The sequence below is a fragment of the Nelumbo nucifera genome, chromosome 1 (assembly GCF_055504915.1).
Source record: "Nelumbo nucifera cultivar China Antique chromosome 1, China Antique-T2T, whole genome shotgun sequence".
Lineage (NCBI taxonomy): Eukaryota > Viridiplantae > Streptophyta > Magnoliopsida > Proteales > Nelumbonaceae > Nelumbo > Nelumbo nucifera.
This window is the reverse complement of record NC_142649.1, coordinates 144,795,468-144,818,855: the sequence shown is the minus strand read 5'-3', so window position 1 is coordinate 144,818,855 and position 23,388 is coordinate 144,795,468. Positions and strand designations below refer to the sequence as shown.

At 46.1% G+C, this 23,388-nt stretch overlaps 1 protein-coding gene across 2 annotated transcripts in view; it reads left to right on the top strand.

Annotated features, from left to right (window-relative positions):
- The window catches only part of LOC104610922 (OTU-like cysteine protease family protein), a 43,299-nt gene that overhangs the window by 11,444 nt on the left and 8,467 nt on the right, over positions 1–23,388 (top strand). For both annotated transcript variants that reach the window (XM_010277780.3, XM_010277781.3), the window contains one exon: positions 15,996–16,104. In XM_010277780.3, coding sequence (XP_010276082.1) covers positions 15,996–16,104 — 109 coding nt within the window. The remainder of the gene's footprint in view (positions 1–15,995; positions 16,105–23,388) is intronic.

Genomic DNA, 23,388 nt, shown 5'->3' with positions numbered 1-23,388 from the left:
CCGGGAGCAGTCCTATTCTAGCTTGTCCTTCAGTCCCAGGTAACCATGTGATTTCGGTTTGTGCTACTAATGTGTCTCCTGTGTCTTTGGTTCCAGATTCCGTTCCTGTACCATGTCCTGTAGCCCATGAATATGCAGCCGAGCTAGTAGGCGAGCTCTCTGAGGAGGGGGAGAGGGGAAGGATTGTGGGAAGGTGCGGGAAGAAAGGTATAGAAGTGGACAAGTGTGGGAAATCATTGAAAGAGTGTTTAAGGATGTGGAAGGGCAGCTGATATGGAGGAGGGAAGGGGAGGAAGGAAGAGAGGAGGGACAGGAATGAGGGTAGAGATGGAGAGGTTTACGGGGAGAAAGCAAGGAAGGAGGGAGGTAACAGTAAGGGGAGGAAGGTTGGAGAGGAAAGAACTGAGGTGGGAATAGCGGAGAGGAAGGAAAGGTAGGTGGACAGAGTTGAAGGGGATTCTGTAGGAAGGGTAGGGGTGGTGGAATCGGTGAGAGAAGACACGTTAGCAGAATTTGTAGGGAAGTTGGGCTGTAGGTTGGAGGATTTGAACGAGTTGAAAGAAAGTTTACAGAAGAGGAAGATGCAGATCATAACAAAGAAGAGGAGGTTGAGTGAAGTAGAGAGACTAAAGAGAGATGTAGAGGGAGACAAGAAGCTCGAGGTAAAAGGAGATAGAAGGAAAGGGGGAAAGTAGCGGGTAGGTGGCAAGGGGTTTGTAAAAAGAAGCGGAATGAAGATCCTTAGTTGGAATGTGAGGGGAATTGGGAGTGCGAAGAAGAGAGCAACAATAAAAGAGGTAATAAGACGGTATAACCCAGACATTGTGCTGTTGCAAGAGTCTAAGAGAATGGAGTTTAGTGACAAATGGGCAAGGAGTGTATGGAAAGCCAGGGGGATTAGCTGGGTGGCGGCTCCATCGTGGGGTGCTTCCGGGGGGATTGTAACAATGTGGAAGAGGGATGTGGTTGAAGGGATGGAGGAGTTGATCGGAAAGTACTCGGTTTCCATGAAGTTTAAGCAGCAAGAGGATGATTATATGTGGGTGCTCACAAATGTTTACGGACCGAATGATTACAGAGAGAGAAAGGAGCTGTGGGAGGAACTGGCTGATGTTAGAGGGTTGTGGGATGGGCCTTGGTGCATGGGTGGGGACTTCAATGTGATAAGGTTCTCGGAAGAGTCCAATAAGATTAACCAGAGGGTGACAAAAAGCATGAGGAAGTTTAACAGTTTTGTTGATGCCTTTGAGCTTAAAGAGATTCCCCTAGCGCATAAGGCATTTACATGGTCAAATCTCCAATCTAGACCCATTTGCTCTAAGCTGGATAGATTCCTGTTCTCTTTGGATTGGAAAGAACATTGGGGAATCTTGGATGCTAGAGCTCTCCCAAGGGTGACCTCGGATCACTGGCCCATAGTGTTATGCAAGGAGGAAAGAAGGTGTAGAGGTCCTATCTCCTTTAGATTTGAAAATATGTGGTTACTGCATCCAGGGTTTACTAATAAAGTGAGGGAGTGGTGGCATGAGTGTAACTCGTCGGTGGAGTGGGAGGGGATAAAATTCCGTAAGAAACTACAATTCTTGAAAGCAAGAATTAAGGAGTGGAACTTGATGGAGTTCGGGAGGACAAAAGAAAGAAAGGGAGACTTGATGAAGAAGATTGAAAGCCTTGACTTTAAAGAGGAAAGGGGAGAATTTGGAGAGGAAGACAATGACCTCAGGAGAGAATTGAGAAGACAGTTAGAGGATTGCCTGCACAAGGAGGAAGTTAGCTGGAGGCAAAAATCTCGGTGTAAATGGTTGCAAGAGGGAGATAGAAACACTAGGTATTTCCACTCTCTAGCAGATGGTAGGAGAAGGAAGAACTTTATCTCCAAATTGGTAGTAGATGGAGTTGAGTTAGTACAGCAAGAGGAGATTGCCAGGGCCTGTGTGGAGCATTTCAAATCTATTCTAAGAAGGCCTGTGAGTAGAAGGGTGTGGGTAGAAGGTTTGGATTGGCCAGATGTAGGGGTGGAGAACAGGAGAAGGATGGAAAGAAGCTTTAATATAGAAGAGATCAAGGAGGCTGTGTTTTCTATGGATAGAACAAAAGCTCCAGGGCCGGATGGGTTTACAATGGCTTTTTATCAGGATTGTTGGGATATTTTGAAAGATGATCTCTTGCGGGTGATTGAGGAGTTTTTCAGGAGAGGAATTGTCAATCCGGGTGTGAACTCTACATTTATTAGCCTTAATTCCCAAAAAGAAAGATGCATCCCACCCGAAGGATTTTAGGCCAATAAGTTTGGTGAATAGTTTGTACAAGATCATTGCAAAAGTGTTGTCTTTGAGGCTGAAGAAGGTAATTCCGGATATCATTGAACACTATCAACGAGCTTTTGTGAGTGGAAGACAAATTACAGACCAGATTTTAACTGCTAATGAGAGTGTGGAGAACTTTAAGAGGGATAAGAAGAAGGGAGTGGTCTGTAAGCTGGACTTGGAAAAGGCTTATGACTTGGTGGACTGGGAGTTCTTGAGGAAAGTTTTAACCAAATTCGGGTTTGGGGCTAGATGGTGTAAGTGGATCATGGGTTGTGTCTGGAATTGTCATTATTCAGTGCTAGTGAATGGGACAGTGGTAGATTTCTTTCCAGCCAGTAGGGGTATAAGACAAGGAGACCCCCTTTCTCCTTTCTTGTTCATTTTAATTGCGGAGGTTTTGGGGAAATTGATTCATAGAGCAGATTCTAGGGGGCTCATTAGAGGCTGGAGGGTTGGGAGGATGGAAACCCCCCTCACACATTTACAGTTTGCTGATGACACGATTCTGTTTTGTGAAGGTGGTAATGTGAGGTTTATCAGGAATTTAAAGTCGGTGATACAACTGTTTGAGCAACTGTCCAATTTGAAGGTTAACTTTGGGAAAAGCTGTGTAGTGGGGGTGAATTTGGAGGAGGGAGAGATCAGGGAGAGTGCTGAAGTGCTGGGGTGTGAAGTCACGGGGTGGCCTCTGAACTATTTAGGATTACCATTAGGTGATAATCCCAAGAGAGAGAGCTTCTGGAACCCGGTGATGGAAAGGTTTGAAAAGAGATTGGTATCTTGGAAAAAGAATTACCTCTCTCTTGGCGGGAGAATTACATTAATTAAGGCCACGCTTGCTAACTTACCCATCTTCTTCATGTCGGTGTTTAAAATCCCAGTGAAGATTGCTAACAGATTAGAGAAGTTAATGAGAGATTTCCTGTGGGAGCCGGGAGAAGAGAAGAGGGATCATAGAGTTAGCTGGGAAATAGTGTGCAGGAGTAAGTCGTGTGGTGGTTTGGGGCTTGGGAGTATTAGGAGAAGGAATATGACTCTGCTGGGGAAGTGGTTGTGGAGGTTTCCTATGGAGAAGGAGAAGCTATGGGCTAGAATAGTGGCAAGTATTCATGGGCTGGAGCACAACAGATGGGACACTGGAATCAGAGCTAGGATCACAAGCAATTCTCCTTGGAAAGCCATTCATGACCTGTTACCAGTTTTCATTCCTAATATCAGGTATGACTTGAATTCCGGTAATTCCATAAAATTTTGGGAACAAACCTAGGTGGGGAGCGCCCCTCTAAAGGATCAGTTTCCGTCTTTGTACGCTCTTTCTGATTTGAAAAATGAGCCGATCTCGTCTTTCACCACCCCGTCCTCTTCCACTTCTGGGATTGGGTGGAACTTGGGTCTAAGAAGGGATTTGAGGGATTCAGACTTCGACTGTATCTCGAGCCTTCTTGCAATTCTTGATAACGTTGTCTTAGACCCCACTAGGGAGGATTCTAGAATTTGGACACCTAACCTCAATGGCATTTTCTCTTGTTCTTCTTTCTTCAAGTCTTAAGTCAGTCCACCAGTCCTACCCTGTCCCCTTTTCCTGTTGGTGAGGTTTGGTGCAGAGCTATACCTCCTAGGGTTGGTAGTTTTTGTTGGGAAGCCTATCTGGAAAGAATCAACACTGGTGATCTACTCCAAAAGAAGAGACCCAATACTTGCTTGTCACCTCAGTGGTGTGTTCTGTGCAAAGCAGATGGGGAGACTGGTTTTCACCTAATGGTGTCGTGCCACTTCGCGAGGTCATTGTGGGATTGGGCTTTCTCCTTGTTTGGATGCAGTTGGAATCCCCCATCAGACATGTAGGGCCTTTTCGCCCCCTCCTTCAGGTGGCGGTTAAAAAGGGGAAGGACAATGTGGAGAGGACTAAGGGCTGCAGTATGTTGGACACTGTGGGAAGAAAGGAACTCCAGGATATTCTCAGAAACTCAGAGAGGGACAACAGATTTGAGGACTATCATACAGTTTAGGGCGGTACAGTGGCTGAAATCTCTAGAAATATTCACAGATTACACTGTGGATGACATGTTGAAGAAGTGGGGTGAAATTGCAAGTTGTACGCAGACCAAGTCAGTAATGAGTGTGGCTTGGACCCCCCCACCTAGTGGATTCTTGAAATTAAACTTTGATGGATGCAGTAGGGGAAACCCGAGACAATCAGGTATCGGGGGTGTTTTTAGAGATGAAAATGGGGTCATCTCTGCTATGTTCTCAGGCCCAATTGGAGTGGGTGACTCCCTTAGAGCTGAGATATGTGCAGTTATGGAAGGAGCCCGGAAAGCTAAGGAATTGAACATCAAGAAACTTATAAGTGAAGGGGATTCAGAGGTGGTGATAGGGTGGCTGACCAAAGAACAAAATGATCTTTGGAAGTATAACAATGAGAAGAGGAAATTCAAATGGCTGGTGCGGGAGATGGAAGTTAAGACATGTTGGATTAAGAGATCAACTAATTCCTTAGCTGACGGTTTAGCAAAACAAGGGGCAGAAAGGGATTCCTTGTTTTGGGCTAAGTTGTAATGTTAGTGTCCTTGTATCTTTGTATTTTCTTCTTTCCTTTCTTGAAGTTCTTTGTGACTCTTGGAAGATAAGTGTGTTTGTCTTCCACTTGTAAATTTTCTACTGATGAATTAATGAAAGTGTTATTGAACAAAAAAAAAAAAAGCCACTCTGCTCTTCTCTGTGCCATCTCCCCTGTCTCCCGAACTCCTGGCTGTCCCGATGCCAAAAGATTTCAAGGTACCTCCCCTGGACAAGTATGATGGGTCATTCGATCCGAATGATCATGTAGATTCTTTTTAGTTCCAAATGCACTTAGCCGGGGCAAGTGAGTTCTGCATGTGTGTAGCTTTCTCTACTACATTTAAGGGGGTAGCTCGCACATGGTATAGAAACCTCGCGCCCGGGACAATCAAGAGTTGGGCGCCGTTCGTGCAGATTTTCACCTCGCACTTTATCACCAGCAAGAGGTGTCCGAGGTCCCAAGAAAGCCTTCTCGGCATAGTCCAGAGGGAGGGGGAATCTATCCGCAGTTACATCAAGAGATTCAATGATGCATGTCTGCAGATACATGATCTAGACCCCGCAGTGAGGCTCACAACAGCCAAAAGAGGCATAACGCACAAAGAGTCCGAGTGGCACGTGGTTGCCAACAAGCCCAAGGACGTAACTGAATTCCTAAAGCTCGCGGACCAGTTAATCGGAACGGAGGAGGAGATGAACCAGAAAAACGAGAACCCATCTGAGAAGAGGAAAAGAGAAGGTGAGCCCTCAACTAACGGGACAATAAGAGGAAGAAAGAACCTGCTTGGGGAGGAAAGCCAAACTAGTCTTTCCGAGCTCCTCCAGCTGAAAGGACAAACTACACGCCCTTGAACGCAAAGCGAGCAGAAATCCTCATGGCGATCAAGGACGCATCTTATGTGAAGTGGCCACCTCGGATGAGAGGAGACCCGAATACTAGAAATAAAAATCGGTATTGCCATTTTCATAGAGATCACGGTCATAGCACCGAAAATTGTAAAAACCTCCGCGATGAGATAGAAGAACTCATCTGTTGTGGGTATTTGAGAAATTTTGTACAAAGTGATAATAAAACAGGACGGCAGGGGGAGCAAGGTAGAGATGCTCCCGAGTCCAGCAACAGGCAAAATGAGCAGCCGCTGAGGCATCCACCCGAAGAGAGGCCAGTTCGGGGAACAATCCAAATGATCACCGGCGGATCGATCGTCGCGGGCTGCACCTCATTCGCAACAAGGACCTCGGCTCGCGAGATCGAAAGAGAAGAGCGGAATCCCCCGAAGCGGCCAAGGATAGAGGAACCGATTTTCTTCATCGAAGATGGCGCGCACGGAGTCCAGTACCCCCATGATGACGCGCTCGTTGTAAAGATGAGAATCAATGATTTCGAGGTAAGGCACGTCCTCGTCGACTCTGGTAGTTCGGCGGATATACTCTTCAAGGCCACGTTTGACAAACTTTAGCTTCGGGAAAGCGATCTCAAGCCTGCGAACACTCCCTTGGTGGGCTTCAGCGGAAAGGAAGTCAGGCCCCTAGGGAGAGTTACAGTACCTGTGGAGGTCGGCACATGGCCTAGTATTGTGAGATTCGGCCACACTTTTCTAGTGGTCGCGACTCCCTCCCCGTACAATGCCATAATAGGTCGGCCAATCACCCACGCTTTACGCGTAGTGGTGTCCACCTATTACTTGGCTATGAAGTTCCCAACGGACTTCGGAGTAGGGGTAGTGCGGGGCGACCAGCTCGAGTCTCGCAAATGCTATGTCGCCGCCCTGAAAGGGAAAGCCAAGGTGGCCGACGACCTCGAGTTGGAGCGACCTGCGGAGCAGCATGAAGAGCGAGCTACGCCCATAGAAGAGACGGTCGCTGTACCTACTTCGATAGACGATCCAACTCGGACTCTCCAGATCGGCGCTTCAATTGCGGAGCCTCTACGATCTCAGCTGGTAAGCTTTCTACTTAAAAATTTAGATGTTTTTGCATGGTCCGCGGTAGAGATGCCCGACATTGACCTCGGAGTCATTACTCACAAACTGAACACCGAGGTTGGGAAGCTCCTCGCAGCCGATTTCATTAGGGAGGTCTATTACCCGAGCTGGGTAGCCAACCCCGTTCTGGTAAAAAAGGCCAACGGTAAATGGCGCATGTGCGTTGATTATACCGACCTGAATCGAGCTTGCCCGAAGGACTGCTTCCCACTTCCCAAGATAGACCGTTTGGTGGACGCGACCTTAGGGCATGAGTTGCTAAGCTTCTTGGATGCTTACTCGGGCTACAATCAGATCAGAATGGACCTTGTCGATGAGGAAAAAACGGCCTTCATAACCAAACTAGGCCTGTACTGCTACAAGGTCATGCCCTTTGGGCTAAAAAACACCAGGGCTACTTTTCAAAGACTTGTAAACCGATTGTTCGAGCCATTGATCGACAAAAAAGTAGAGTGCTATGTAGACGACATGGTCGTCAAAACCCAGTTTTCGAATGATTTAATAAAAGATCTGCATTCTGTTTTTGAAATTTTGCACAAGTTTAACATGAAATTAAACCCGAACAAGTGCGTTTTCGGTGTCACCTCGGGTAAATTCTTAGGTTACATCGTCAACCGACGTGGCATTGAGGCCAACCCTGATAAAATTAAGGCCATCTTAGATATGAGACCACCCCGGAAATTGAAGGAGGTTCAGAGGTTGAACGACCGCATAGCCGCTCTGAGCCGCTTCATGTCTAAATCGGCAGATCGCTGCCTGCCTTTCTTTAAGGCAATTAAAAGAAGCAAGGACTTCGAATGGACCGAAGAGTGCCAGCTCGCTTTTGACGAGCTCAAAAGGTACCTCGCTAGTATCCCGGTGTTAACCCGACCCGAGGAGGGAGATATTTTGGAGCTGTACCTCTCTGCGAGTGATGAGGTAGTCAGCTCGGTACTGATAAAAGAAGTAGATCGGGTCCAACGACCCATCTATTATGTTAGCAAAGTGTTGCAGGAAGCAGAGACGAGGTATCCAGAGATTGAAAAGTTGGCGTACGCGCTAGTTGTTGCAGCTCGGAGACTTCGATCGTACTTCCAAGCTCATACAATCGTGGTCCTCACCAATAAGCCTCTGAGGCAAGTCTTGCTCAAGCCCGAGGTCTTCGGTAGGTTGACGAAGTTGGCCATCGAACTCAGCGAGTACGACATTCAGTACAAGCCGCGAACTGTTATCAAGGCCCAAACCTTAGCTCACTTTGTCGCGGAATGCACTTTCAACACCGAGGTCCCCAGGTCGGACGAGCTCGAGCACAACGAGGAAGCTTCAACCGGCGCAACCTCTCTCCTGGTTAGACGAAACCCGACCTGGGATGAGGAGCCCTGGATCCTCCATGTGGATGGCTCGTCAAATCAGCAGGGTAGCGGGGCTGGAATCGTTCTGTACGAGCCAAGCGGTGTGAAATTGGAGTATGCGCTACGCTTCGAGTTCGCTGCGTCCAACAATGAAGCAGAGTACGAGGCGTTGATAGCCGGGCTGGCCCTGGCGAGTGAAGTAAAAGCTAAGCACATCGTTATCTGCAGCGACTCCCAGCTCATGGTCAACCAGGTCACCGGCGAATATGAATCTCGCGAGCCAACCATGGTCGCCTACTTAGCCAAAGACAGAGAGGCTCTGCTCAACTTCCAGTCCTACTTCATCAAGCAGATCTCGGGATCCGAGAACGCTGAGGCCGATGCCTTGTCCCGATTAGCCAGCACAAGCGATAACACCATGAGAACCGTGTACATAGAGAACCTGCCTCGGCCTAGTATTCTTGGGGGGGCAGAGGAGGTCGCTCCTGTCGTACAAGCAGAGCCAAGCTGGGTTGATCCACTCGCGAGCTACCTGCTACACGAGACCCTCCCTGCAGATCGTAATGCTGCCAGAAGGGTAGAGCGTCAGGCATCCAAATACGTAATGATAGACGGACGGCTGTACTGAAGATCCTACACGCTCCCTTATCTGTGCTGCTTACGACCTTCTGAAGTCGAGCTCGTGCTCCGTGACACTCATGAGGGTTTGTGCGGTGAACACATGGGGGGCAGGGCTCTCGCCCAGAAGGCGCTACAACAGGGATATTATTGGCCATCGATGAAGGTAGATGCGATTGAGTTTGTGAGGTGTGACAAGTGTCAGAAGCATGCCAACATCCACCACTAGCCCGCTGCTGACCTAAAGTACCTTACCAGCCCATGGCCCTTTGCACAGTGGGGGATCGATATACTCGGACCATTTCCACTAGCGATAGGACAGAGGAGGTTCTTAGTGGTAGCAGTCGATTATTTCACTAAGTGGGTGGAGGCCGAACCTCTCGCAATGATCACTGCGCGAAGTGTGCAGAATTTCTCCTGGAAGAATATAGTTTGCCGTTTCGGACTTCCCCCGAGTGCTCATCTCTGATAATGACAAACAATTCGAGGACATTAAGTTCCAGAACTGGTGCAAAGACATGGGAATACAACAAAATTTCACCTCGGTGGCGCACCCTCAAGCGAACGGTCAAGCGGAGGTCACAAACAGAGCCATTCTCCGTGGACTGAAGGCACGTCTAGGCTGAGCTAAGGGACTGTGGTAGACGAGCTGCCCAGCGTACTATGGGCTTATCGAACCATGGTGAAGACCGCCAACAAGCGAGACCCCTTTCAACCTCACTTACGGCATGGAGGCAGTGATCCCAGCTGAGATTGAGGTCCCTATGCTATGCCTGGAAGCATACGACGACGAAGCAAACAAGGATGAACTACGCACCAACCTCGACCTACTTGATGAGGTATGGGACCTCAGATACATTAGGACCGCGGCCTACCAGCAGAGAGTAGTTCGGTACTATAACACCAGGGTCAAGAAGCGGAACCTCTGTGTCGGAGACCTGGTTCTTCGTAAAGTCATGGTACCTGAGCCCGGTGTTGGTAAGCTCGGGCCAAATTGGGAAGGGCCCTACTGAGTAAAGTGGGTACTTGGGGAAGGAACGTATGAGCTCGAAACCCTATAAGGGAAGCAGATACCTCGGGCATGGAATATTGTCAACCTAAGGCAATATTACTTGTAATTATCGAGTTGAGTGGACCACAAATTGCTCTTCGAACCTAAGGGCCAAAGTGTCGAGCTAAACCTCGACACTATAAGACCCAGTCGCCTCCTCGGCATGGGCGAACTCCAGAAGAGGGTGGACCACAAGTTGCTCCTCGAGCCTAAGGGCCAAAGCGCCGAGCTAATAAAAGAACCTCGGCACCATATAAGACCCAGTTGCCTCTTTGGGATGGGCGAGCTCCAGAGGAGAGTGGACTATAAGTCACTCCCTCAGCCTAAGGGCTAAAGTACCGAGCTAACAAAGGACCTCGACACCATCAAAGACCTAGTTGCCTCTTTGGCATAGGCGAAGTGCTAAGGCACACCCAGCTCGGGTATGAATACCTGTAATGGTTGTTACGACATGTAGCCAGTGTGTAGACAGGTTGGGCGTATATCCTACAATGTTTCTCACTTCGGCAAATTACTCCCAAGTACGGGGTGGCAGTTCGGGGTAACAGCTAAGAAACCCCTACCTCGGTCACCTAGCGCGATGACTCAACAGTTCGGAGAAACTTACATAATTATGATAAAAAAGGAGGTAATTGCTCGACACTTTGCAAAAAGAGTATTTCATTAATTTTGTAGTTCATTACAAGGGCAGAAAAGGAACAAAAAACGCCGAGCTCGCAGGCTCAAAATACAAAAGACCACTCAGACTACTTAGGGGACTCGTCACTCTTGCCTGAAGCCTCCGCGGAAGTACCAGCCTGATTGGTGGCATTGGCCTCTCCAATGTTATCATCACCCTCCTCCTCGGAGTCCGGGTCCTCAGCAGCTAGAAGAGCTACCTCCTCGGTGATTCGCGAAGTGGTGATGGCGCTTACGTCGAGCTGCGGGAACTCGCGCTTGATCAACCACCTACTGAGCTTGAAGCCTTTGCGGTAGGCCTCCACCAGCGCCCCATCGAATTCTTCCGAGCTCTTGTAGTCCTTAACAGCCTTCACCTTGGCCTCGTTCATAGCCTTGAGGAGGATCTCGGTCCAGTCCTTGACATCGGCCTCGAGGCTCTCCACCCAGCGCAACAAATCCTCCTTCTCCGACGTCAACACCTTGATATACTCTTTCTGAGCTATCGCGTCGTTCTCTAGCCGGTGGATCTGACCGCAAGCTAACTTCAGTTCGGTGTGAGCCTTGCGGAACGAGCTCTCGGCAGCTAGGGCTTGCTTCAGGCGCATCTCGGACTGGAGAGTCAAGGCATGCACGACGGAGTTCACCTGCCAAGAGAATACTAGTTAGTACCGGCAAGGCTACAAAACCAAAAATCAAGGCAGAACAAGACTTACCACCATGCAATGAGTAGTGGCTCGAGCTCCGAGCTGGGCGGTCGATAGCTCAGACCAGCTCGTGACTTCATCAGCATATACTGCCCCCTTGCTTTTGTGGAGGCTGTATTCTGGAGTCAAAATACTTCGAATTGCCCCTTCGCTGCCCGAAGAAACTGCAGTTGTAGAAGGAGCGGGCTTCGAGGGCACCTCGGGTGCATGAGGGCTCCTCTCCAGCTCCTCGACCAGGTCTATCACTTGAGGAGCGCTTGGAGGTTGTTTGGGTTCGGGAGTAGGGGGCCGCGGAGATTCGACGCGAGCTCTTTTAGCAGCCTGCTTCTTCCTTCCCTTCATCTTTCCGAAGAACCTGTCCGCGCTGAGCTGCTGCATGGGGCCTGCAATAAAGCTCGACATTAGCGATACTACCAAGAAGAAATACCAGCTACTGAGGTAAAATACTAACTCTAAACCAAGGTGACCTACCAAGACTTAGGCCGACCTGTACGAGCTTGTCCTCAGCGATGTAATCCTTGTAGTTGAGGCCGATCTCCGCCCAAGATTGGAGCATCTCCCTTGTTTTCAAGTCCAACCTAATGTCGGAGTCCTGAATGGCCGCCCTCCAATGAGTTGGGAAGGGCCACCCTGCGGGATTGCGGACTACAAAATAATCCCGCTTCCAGGCCGGGATTTTACTAGGGAGGCCGTGTAACAGTTTGTAGCCCGGGCGAGGGGACAAGTAATAGGTCCGCCTATACTCGGGAAGGACACAAGAAGCATTCTTCTTTATTGACAAAATAGATGAGAAAATGTCGAGGTCGAGGGGCAGGGCGTAGTCAAAGCAAAGGGAAATTGTCCCGACCACATTCCGGATGGAGTTCGGGTGAAGTTGGTCTATGGTGACATCAAAGTGCTCCAAGACTTCTATGATTAGGGGGTGTAGAGGAAGACGGAGTCCAGCCGCGAGCTGTTCTTCGAAGATCACGATCTCATCATGATTGTGTTCCCAAGGGAAGTTGCCCGCGGGAAGGTTATAGGTATACTCCCTCGGGAGGTTGTACTTATGTATCAGGGCCCTAAGTCTATCTACGGTCATGGTTGAGGGGCTGAACTTGTCCAGCACCCGACCTTGAGAAGAGGTGGATGCTGGGTTATCTGAGGCCTCTCGCGCCTCATAAGAGGATTGCACCTCGGAAAGGCCCACTTGAGCCGAGGTACCCAACTCGGGCTCATCTAGAAGGCTATCGAAACTACGGTTTGACATGGCTATTGAACTGAAGCGAACTGAAAAGAGAAGCTAGGGAGACTCACCAAGAGACCAAACTGAAAGACTGACGAACTAGAAAACCCGAGCTGAGGACTTCAACCGCGACTTCAAGGCGAATGCTAGTGAACTTATGGCGGAGAAAATGACTCGGGTCCCCCTCTATTTATAGCCGCAAGGTCAGGGGATCAACGGTCGAGATCAAGGAGATCTGACGGTTCCTGAGAAAACCGGTTGCACAACCCTCGAGGTCGAAATCAGTTTAGCGCGTTTTTTGGCGTCCGCGGAGTCTATAGATCGCGTGACGTCCGCGCGTAAACCGCACGCGACTTGGGTTATACTTGGTTGAGCCGAGCAGCTGAACTGGTCCGATCGACGAACTGTCTGACTGGACAGCCTGAACCTCGAGCCAAATCCACCCGTCACGCCGTGAACTCCCCGCACCAGGTCAAGACTCCTGGCCCGGGGAGTGGGGGGCAATTGATGGAGGGTGATTTGGCCCGACCTCATAATAAGGGGACATGTGGACGTGACTCGACATAAGTGACAACTCAGCATAACGAGCTCGCTACAACTCAACGTAACGAGCTCGCTATAACCCAGCCTGACAGCTCGCCGCAAATGGCAGCTCGCTACAAGATATACTCCGTTACCCCGTGCTAAGACTCTCCTAAATAGGGAGCACCCCGAGCTAAGACCCTTCCAAGTAGGGAGCATCCCGAACTGAAGACACTTCGGATTAAGCTCGTCAGCTCCCTAACTAGAATAAGCTCGCTCCTGTCCAAACCTAAGTAGGCTACCTCGGAGACCTGCCTCGGGTAGAAGCACCTCGGCGCATCACCAACAGCTCGGTGTAAGGTAGCTCGCTGCAGAGCAGCTCGGCGTATCGCAGGGGGTTTTCTGCCTGACAACCGTACCTACCAAACCTGGGGGCTGCGCCCACGTCTCTCGCCTGGCAGCGCTGTGCCTGCCAACCCTAGAGGTTGTTTCTTGTCTGGCAGGATCGTACTCTGCAGTGATCACCTTTGCCCGCCAGCTCAGCTTTGGCAAATAACGGCCAACCACTCCAAGCCGCTATTTGACAGCAGATCGCCGCAACAGAGATTCGGAGGTGGTTGCACCTGCCATGTTAGGATACTAGTATATAAGGACCCCGACCCCCAGGGGCGAAGGTATTGCGTGATCATCACTCTAGCTCTTTAATTTTTCTACAACTCTCTCTCTCTCTCTCTCTCTCTCTCTCCCAGCTTTCAATCCGGTTACTAACTTAACCATCGAGTGTTCCCGCCGGGTGAGCCCCCTGGGTTCCTTCATCTTCTTCCTCACAGGTATCTCTCGTCTGTCGCCAACTAGGAGCGCAGCCACTTCCAGCTAGGAGTGACCAGATCTCGCACCATCAACAACCTTTCAAATTCAGACTGATAATCCCTTATTGACCCTGTTTGTTTAAGTTTACACAAGGCTTCATCATAATCGTCGAACCTTGTTTGTTTGAATTGGATACATAGAGCTTCTGTGAAATCCGCCCAAGAAACATGGGGATGGGTGTGGTGGAACCATTGGAACCACAAAATTGCTTCTTCTTCCAGATGGAATGAAGTGATGGGAGCCCTCTAGTGGTTAGGCGTATCATGGTATTCAAAGTATCTTTCTGCCCTAAATGTCCAAGGTATGGGGTCCTCACCTAAATACTTTGGAAAGCCCAACTTAGCTGATATTTTCGCTGCCTAGCTGTGCTTTCCTCCTTGATCGCAACTGTTCCCTTCTTGATTGTTGTCATGGCTTCTGCCAGCAGAGTTTCTCTCCAACTGGGTTACCACGGTTGCCAGAGTGTGTTTGATTTCTTGCAGATCACTGGTTGCTTTGTGAAGGTGAATCTCCTTTCAATCCACTCACTCCTCCATGGTTTCCAGTCGTGTACTTGGCATTTGGATTCAATTGCAGGCTTTGATACCAAGATGTTGGGTAGCTGCACAACATAGATCCTCTTCGAGGGAGGATGACCTCCCGAGTTAGAATTAGAAGAAGAAAAGAGGGAAGAATGAATGTAAGACTTTTTTTTTCAGAGTTCCTTTATGTAGATACAATGTCATTTATATATTGGTTCAGCTACCATCATAACTGACTTACAACCATATTATAACAACTTGGCAGCTTGTTCAGTTAACCCCAACTGTCTTTGGAACTGACTCACTAGGCTGATGTGGCACCTGCAGCTTCTGCCCGTTTGGTTCCTTAACAGTTAGTTTTTGTTTTTCTCTAAAATTGTCCTTGAAATAGGTGTTGGAGAAACATGCTATTTCTTCCTTTCTCTTTTCTTATTTTTTTAGTGGTTCTCTGCTACTAGAAGGAAACCAGCAACTATTCTCTGGATTTTCTCCTAGATTCAGAGTATACTTTGTCGGATTTTGAAGCAAGGCTACCCCTCGACCATGCCTTCTATCTATCAGTCCCTATGTTACTTAAGTTGCAAGAGAAGCTTTATTCAAAATGATACCTCAGAGATTGCAATTCTAGGGCCTCATAGTTCTGCTCTTGATGGTTCTTTTGGGAAGGACAACATCTAGGTGTTGGGAAGTTTCAGAGAGTATAGAGGGGGAAACATATGGGGTTTGGAATCTCAAAAAAGGTGGGAATGCTTGTGGAAATGAACAAAATAAAGCTCTACAAGCATTGTCTATCATGGCAAAAAATCTTGAAGGTAATTATAAAGGTTTGATGGTAGGTCGCAAATTGGCAATCTTCAAAAATTGAAATATAGAACTAGGCCTGTTTTTGATATCACTAACAATTAGATCAAAGTAATCGTAGAAGATGTGGATTTTAGAATGTTTAAGGAGATGGGGAAAGAGGCAGATGAAGACTGGATCTTGTATCATTAGTGATTCACTGATTTGAGCAATTATTGCCACTTTAGGAATTTGTTCTGAAATAATTGTTGGTTCTTAGATTAATTAGTTGGAGACTGAAAGAGATAGGGTACTTTGACTGGAAAGGCCAAATCACATCTAGGATATTTTATTTTTTGTTTGGGTGTGGTTAGTCCTTGTAAGGTAGGTGTATTTGCTGGCAAGTGCAGGTGTGTTTGTAAAGCAGGTGAATCCTCACATTGTGATTACTTGGTTCCTAGACAATCAAGTGGTGGAACCTAGCTATGTCTTATTGGTGTTTAATACTTTCAGTTTTCTCTTTAATTTTATCTGTTCGAAGTATTTTCTAAACTTACAAGGCATTTCCTTGCTGTGAATTATGTATGTTGTCATGCCAATCTGGCACAGAATCCAATTCTTTTGTGTTTTCAAAAGATCAACTGTCATTTATAATCAGTACCGTTATTCTTTCGTGCTCCTTTCTCCATCTCCATCCTTAGTGGTTAACACGGGAGTGGGTATGGGAGTATGGGAGTGTGTTTTCAAAAGATCAACTGCCAAATCAGTGTATGCTTTTTCATCTCTAAGTTTTGTTGAGGGGAGTATGCATTTAATTGGAAAACACCAACTTTTATTATTTCATGTTTCTTTTGAAGGTTATTGCCGCAACGGTGGCAAGTGATCCTACAAAATACTCTGAGGCCTTTCTTGGAAAACCAAATGAAGAGTACTGTGCTTGGATTCTCAACTCTGACAAGTGGGGAGGTATGATTAGTATATCATTCTCTTTATTAGTGTTATTGGCTGGTAAGTATACTTGCACCAAGTCTGCAATTTAAGTTCAATGTACTGTTTAAGAGTAGCATGACATTTCGATAAATCATAGGGAAATCTGAGCATATGTGACTAAAAAATTATATTAGAAAACCAAGATTTTATTTTACTGTTAAACCAACCAATGGCCCCTGATTAGAAAATAGCAATGCATAAGGTTATTTTATTAAACTTATAATGACATAGACAAGAAGTACATTTATATAAGTTCAACTACATTATTAGGCTTGATTACTGGGTAAGTTGATGTTTACATTTCTTGATGAGCTAAATGTCACATCAAATATTCAAATATATTTTATATAATGCCATCCATTTTTTATCACCAACTATTATTGTTGTTTTTTATTTGCTCTAGAAAGGTTCGCTGATCTGGTATCACATTTCTTATCAATAATTGTGAACATAATAGTATTGTCAATTGTCATCACTCTTTTCAATCATTAAGTACAATTTACAGTTTTTGATAAAAAATATCACCATCAAGTCTTGTCTCAACTATTTGGGGTCATCTACACATGGATCCTGTTCTGCCATTGCTCTAGAAAGGTTTGCTGATCTGGTATCACATTTCTTATCAATAATTGTGAAGAGTTCCAATGGGAGAGTTCGTGGAGATAGGTCGCTGGAGGAAAACTCTGAAGATTGAAGCCAAGGAGCTTCTATTCGAGGAACAAAAATTAAAAGGTCAGCTGAGATTGAAAATCAGGGAAGCAAAGAAAGGGATGGTGCTACTAGAAGGATTGGGGGTGATTGAAGGGTTCAAGGAGTTTGTGGGAGGTGCAAGTAAAAAGGGTAAACAAAATGGCTGGAAAAAGTTTCTCTCTGAAACTGGAAGAAGATTTGTAGTAGAATGTAAGAGAAATTATAAAGGTTCTTTCATATCCTTGACAGAATTTTTTGGCAGGGGTAGGAAGCAGATGGTATGTTTCCCAGAGGGAAGGAAAAGTCAGGGCTGGAAGGAAGTTTATGGGGCATTATGTGAACTGCTGCAATGGTGGAGTGCTAAAAGAGAAGGAGACTTAACAGAGAAAAGGAAGTTAAATAGCTCTACTAGCCAGGAGAGCAAGAATAAGCTAGAGCCTCTTTTAGTGACAGCTGGAGCAGGTAAACACAGAATGGGAACAAATCTAGAGAGACAAGACTGGGAAAGTAAACTGGTAGTTAAAGCATCTACTTGGATTGTAGATTGGAGGAAAGTTGCAGATGTGTTAACAGCAAGCGAAGTTGAAGAGTACGTTTATCTTAACCCCCTTTGAGAAAGATGAGGCTCTGCTGGACTTTATTGAGAATATTGTAGAAATTGAGGCCTTAAATCTCCAAAATGATTTTGGAAATTTCATAATATCAAGGTGGTGTCCATTGTCAAACTTCGAAGACGTTTCTGTTGAAGATGGGGTGCTGGTGCGACTTTTAGGTCTACCTTTTCACTTGTGGAAGCAAGAAACTGCTGAAGCCATTGCTTTGATGTGTGGAGGATCACTAAGAGGTGCTTTTTGGGGAGACCTCTACTCAGCTTCCATCTTAATAAATGGAGTAAAGCCTGAGGAGATACCTCGAAAGGTAGAGGTGCGAGTTGAAGAACAGTTTTTTTCAGTTTGGCTGGCTTCATCCATTGAAGCTGGGCTCTGGAAAGAGGCTCGTAGGGAGGAAAACGAGAAGGTTGAAGAAGAAGAGTTGTGGCAATAAAGGATTGGTTGGTGGCAGCAATGGACTGGGGTATCTGCAAGGAAATGAAAGTTACACAAAAAAGGGCAAACATTATGTGAGAAGTTCAAAAGATTTGCAGGAGGAAGGTTTGAAACGTGCTCTACAAGGTAGCTGCTGGGCCTCTGACAAATCTTATGCCCATGCAGTTACAAGAGGCGTCAGTCCTAAACCTTCAAATCTTCAATCACCCCTGCTATTCTGCGAGAAGACCAGAAAGGGTTAGTAAAACATGCTGAAGTTGGAAAGGCTAAACATGTGGGTCGGGATAAAATTCAAATCCGGAGTTGGGGGGCCCAGAACTAAAAAATCTGGGCCGTCTAAGTTGGGAGTGGGGAGTTATGGGCGGAAGTTTTCAATGGGCTGCAAACTTCAAGCCCATATAAGGTGGTTCAGGCGGATATAAGGAGCCCACTTCAGGGGCCCAACTTAAAGCGGCACGTGACTAAGGGTGCGCCTCTAATAGATGGTAATAACCATCTATTTTCTTCCTCTTCGAGCTCAGCAGACTGATTAGCAGGGATTGCGACTTCTGCGCATGCTGGAGGTTCGAAGCAGTAGACTGCGACGACAAGGTTAAGGAAATCGTCGCCCGAAAAGCGCAACCCAAGGTGTGTGAGACGAAGTGATCCAGAGGTGAGAAGGAAGGACTTCCCTTAGTTTGAAGATCCTAGTGATTCAGATTCGGACGATTCAGAGAGTCTGGGTAGCATCGACCTAAGCAGATCGAAGGACATCTCTGAGGAAGATAGCTTCGGAACGGAAGTCTTATTTTTGGAGGAAGAGGGAGATGGTTCTCAATGCTTTGACGGAGAACCGAAGTTTCTGAAGGATCGGCAGAAGGCTACTAAGGATGGGTCCCAGGTTCTGTCTTTACCCGCAAGGGAGGCCAGCCTGCTAGCCCAGGACGTACAGGTTTTTGGTTTGGAAGGGAAAGACTCTACCGAAATAGCCTGTAATGTATCGCCTGAAGCCAGACAGCAGTGGAAGCCCAACTCAATTGCGGAAGGTGGCAAGGTGCTGATTTCCTATGAAAATTCTCCTATGCAGTTCAGACCATAGGAAACAGGGTTGCACTTGCTTTCCTATGCCAGTCTCACTCTCTTGGAAGAAGCTCATCTGGTCCCTAACAATGCAGGTATTTTTGTTCTTTCAGATTTAGTTATTGAAACAGATACTCCAGCATCCCGAGAGGATTTATTAGGCAGAAAGAAAAGCAGAGAGATGATTATGGGTGAAGGTGAGAGGAGTGAGGGAGTGTTGGAGGTTAAGAGAAAGCGGGAGGAAGAGTTAGAAAGAATATGGGAGCAGATCTGTGCATTATTGGAGGATTATAAAGCAAAGGAGGAGGGGTTAGAAGGTGGGGAACATGAAGCAAACCCTCAGATTATGGAGTGCTACAGAAGCCCTAGGTTGGGGGGGAGGTGGCCCAAGTGGATGGAATTAGTGGGCCGGCTAAAAAGATAGAAGGGATTGTCCAAAGGAAAAAGAAAAAGAGATCAGAAGTGGGGAGATTAATCTCGGATATTGAGGGTGATATCGAGTTTAGTGGAAGGGGAGAGAGAAGGAAGGGCTCTGTGTGAGACAGAACCAGCTTAGATAGGGGTGTCAGAAAGGAGTTTTATAATGAAAATCTTTAGTTGGAATATGAGAGGGTTGGGGAGTGCAAGAAAAAGAAGGGCAATTAAAGGCCTGCTTAGTAGAGAGAAACCTGACATTGTCATGTTATAAGAAACCAAGTTGGCAGATTTGGATAGAAGATGGGTCAGAAGTGTGTGGAAATCAAGAGGAGTCTGCTGGACTTTAGCTCCTTCTTGGGGAGCCTCGGGAGGGATAGCTACATTGTGGAGGGAGGATGTTGTAGAATCAGTGGAAGAACTTATAGGTAGATTCTCCATGTCTTTAAAATTAAAAAATGTGGAAGATGGATTCACTTGGGTGTTAACTAATGTTTATGGGCCAAATAGTTATAGAGAAAGGAAAGAAATGTGGGTGGAGTTGTATGGAATACAAGGCTTGTGGGACAGTCCGTGGTGCCTGGGGGGGGGGATTTCAATGTAATCATGTTTTGTAATGAATCAAATAATCCCCAAAGAACGATTACTACAAGCATGAGAAATTTTAATGAGTTAATTAACACGTGGTTTAAAGGTATTACCCCTCCTACAAGCTAATTTTACATGGTCTAATTTCCAAGAAAACCTCTTGTGCTTCAAACTTGATAGGTTCCTTTTTAATGTAGAGTGGGAGGTTCATTGGGGGAATTTGGTGGCTAGATCTCTTCCTTTAGATTCGAGAATATGTGGCTGACTCATCCAGATTTTGTACTGCTGGTGGATGAATGGTGGAATGAAGAGTTGGGAGGGGTAAAGTGAAAGGTGTAAGGTTCCACAAAAAGTTGAAGAGATTGAGAGCCATGATTAAAGAGTGGAATCGGGAGCAGTTTGGAAGGATAGAGGATCAAAAGAATAATCTGTTGTCCAGGATTGAGGATCTAGACTCCAAAGAATCTCAACGAATCATGAATGAGCAAGAAAGGAATTTGAGAAGAAGCTTAAAAAAGGAATTGGAAGAAGTTCTTCTTAGGGAGGAGATTTCCTGGAGGCAAAAGTCAAGGCGTAAATGGATCAAAGAAGGGGATGGCAATACAAAATTTTTCCATGCATTGGCTAATGGGAGGAGAAGAAAAAACTGTGTGACCAAATTAGAAGTGGATGGAGAGGAAGTAACAAACCAAGATGAGATAGCCAAAGTGTTGGTGGATCACTTTAAATCAATTGTAGGGAAGCCATTGAATAATAGACCTAGGCTGAAAGGACTAGATTGGCCTAGATTGTCTGAAGAGCAAGCAATCTGGTTGGAGAGGAGCTTTGAAGAAGAGGAAATTAGGCAAGCAATTTTTTCTATGGACAGATCCAAAGCTCCTGGGCCAGATGGATTCACCATGGCTTTTTATCAAGACTGTTGGAATGTGCTAAGAGAAGATCTTTGTGCTGTGTTTAAGGAATTTGAGGACAACAACAAAGTAAGACCGGGAGTCAATGCTACTTTCATATCTCTAATCCCTAAGAAGAAAGAAGCAAAAAATCATAAAGATTTTAGGCTGATCAGCTTGTGGACTAGCATTTACAAAATCCTAGCTAAAGTGTTATCTTTGAGGATTAAAGTAGTGCTACCCTCCATCATCAGTCAAGCCCAAGGAGAATTCGTGCAAGGAAGACAAATAACAGATCAGATCCTAATAGCTAATGAGTGTGTGGAGGATATGAGAAAGTCTGGAAGTCAAGGTTTTGTTTGCAAGTTGGATTTAGAAAAGGCCTATGATTTGGTGGACTGGAGTTTTTTATTAGAGGTCCTAGGGTGTTGTGGGTTTGGAGCTAGATGGTGTAATTGGATAAAGGGTTGCATAAGTTCTTGCCATTTTTCGGTCTTGGTTAATGGGGTAGTGAAGGATTTCTTCCCAGCTGTTAGAGGGTTAAGGCAAGGTGACCCCCTTTCCCCTTTCCTTTTCACCCTAGTTGTAGATGTGTTCAGCAGGTTGATTTCTAAGGCAGACTTGGAAGGAGTAGTGAGAGGTTGGAAGATAGGAAGAAATGGAATCAAGGTGACCCACTTACAATTTGCTGATGACCTAATAATTTTTTGTGAAGGGGGCGATAGGGGAACAACCAGGAATCTTAAGTCTCTGATAAAACACTTTGAGAGAGTTTCAAATCTGAAAATAAACTTGGATAAGAGTTGTGTGGTGGGTGTGAATTTGGATGAGAGGGCTATTGAGTTTGTGGTTGAGTGTCTAGGTTGTCCCATATCCTCCTGGCCCTTACAGTATTTAGGTCTCCTGCTAGAAGCAAACCCTAAGGAGAGTAGCTTTTGGGCCCCGGTTCTAGAAAAGTTTGAGAAAAGGTTAGCTCGTGGAAAAGGAACTATATTTCATTAGGGGGTAGAGTAACATTGTTGAAAGCTTCCTTGGCAAACCTGTCGGTATACTACTTCTCTGTGTTTAGGATTCCCGTTAGGGAGGCCAAGAAGTTGGAGAGATTAATGAGAAATTTTCTTTGGGAGCCAAGGGAGGATAAAAAGGATCATTTAATAAACTGGGGAATAGTATGTAGGAGGAAAGAGGAGGGTGGGCTGGGTTTAGGAAATTTAATTTTGAAGAATAAAGCTCTTTTAGGTAAATGGTTGTGGAGGTGGCCCTTAGAACAGGAGAGATTGTGGCATGAGGTGATAGAGAGTATACATGGAAGTTCAGGAAATGGATGGGATGTTGGTGTATCGCGTTGAGCCACGTTGGCAACTCCTTGGAAAGCAATTTAGAGTATCCTTCCTTTTTTCCTGAACTTTATCAGGTATGATGTCAATTCTGGTTCTTCTGTTTTATTTTGGGAAGACATTTGGCTGGGCAATTCTGCCCTTAAGGACAGTTTTTCTTCTCTTTATTCCCTGTCTTGTCACAAGAATAAAGCAATTTCACACTTTCTTCAAACTTCTGCTTCTCCATCCTCTCTGAATTGGGACTTTGGGTTTCGTTGGGGCTTGAGGGATCATGAGCTTGCTTGTGTTTCAGACCTCTTGCCACTACTTGGAAGTGTCTGTATGGACCCTCTTAGATCTGATGTAAGAATTTGGTCCCCTAATCCAAAAGGTTACTTCACGTGTGCCTCCTTTTTTAAGTCTCTTTGCTCTTCCTTGGGACAGTTGGATTTTCCAGTTAAGGAGATTTGGTCTAGACCTGTACCTCCTAAAATAATAATTTTCTGTTGGGAGGTATTCTATAGGAAAATCAACACTTCAGACCTATTGCAGAAGAGAAGGCCTTCCATGTGCTTGTCTCCTAACTGGTGTGTACTTTGCAGGGCTAATGGTGAGGATTGCTTTCACTTACTTTTAACCTGTTCCTTTTCTGTTGCTATTTGGAGCTGGATTTTTGCCTTGTTTGGGTGCAGGTGGAACTTGGCTACATCTGTAGGTCAGCTTTTTGACCCCTCCTTCTTTGTGTGGCCCACAAAGATTGGTAAACAATGTGGAGATGCATTAGAGCTGCAGCTCTATGGACAATTTGGGAAGAAAGAAATGCGAGGATTTTCCAAGAGAATGAGAGAAATATTCAGAATGTAAAGGACTGCATTTTGACCAGGACAATCCATTGGCTCAGATCCTTGGAATCCTTTAAAATATTCTCATTTGATGACATATGGAGGAATTGGAGAGTTGTGGCTAGTAGTAGTACAAGGAAGAGCAGGGTACCAACAGTATGGGTGCTGAGAGATAAAGACAGCAATATCTTAGCTTTATTCTCTGGCTCCGTGGGTATAGGAGACTCTATTAGAGCTGAGCTTCTAGCGGCGGTACCAGGTATTCAGATTGCAGATCAGTTAGGAGTTCAGAATTTGCTTACTGAAGGAGATTCCAAAGTTGTTGTGGGTTGGTTAAAGAATCCAGATTCAGTTATTTGGTGCTACAGTGACATTATGAGAAAAGTTAAGTGGTATTCAAGGAACATGATTG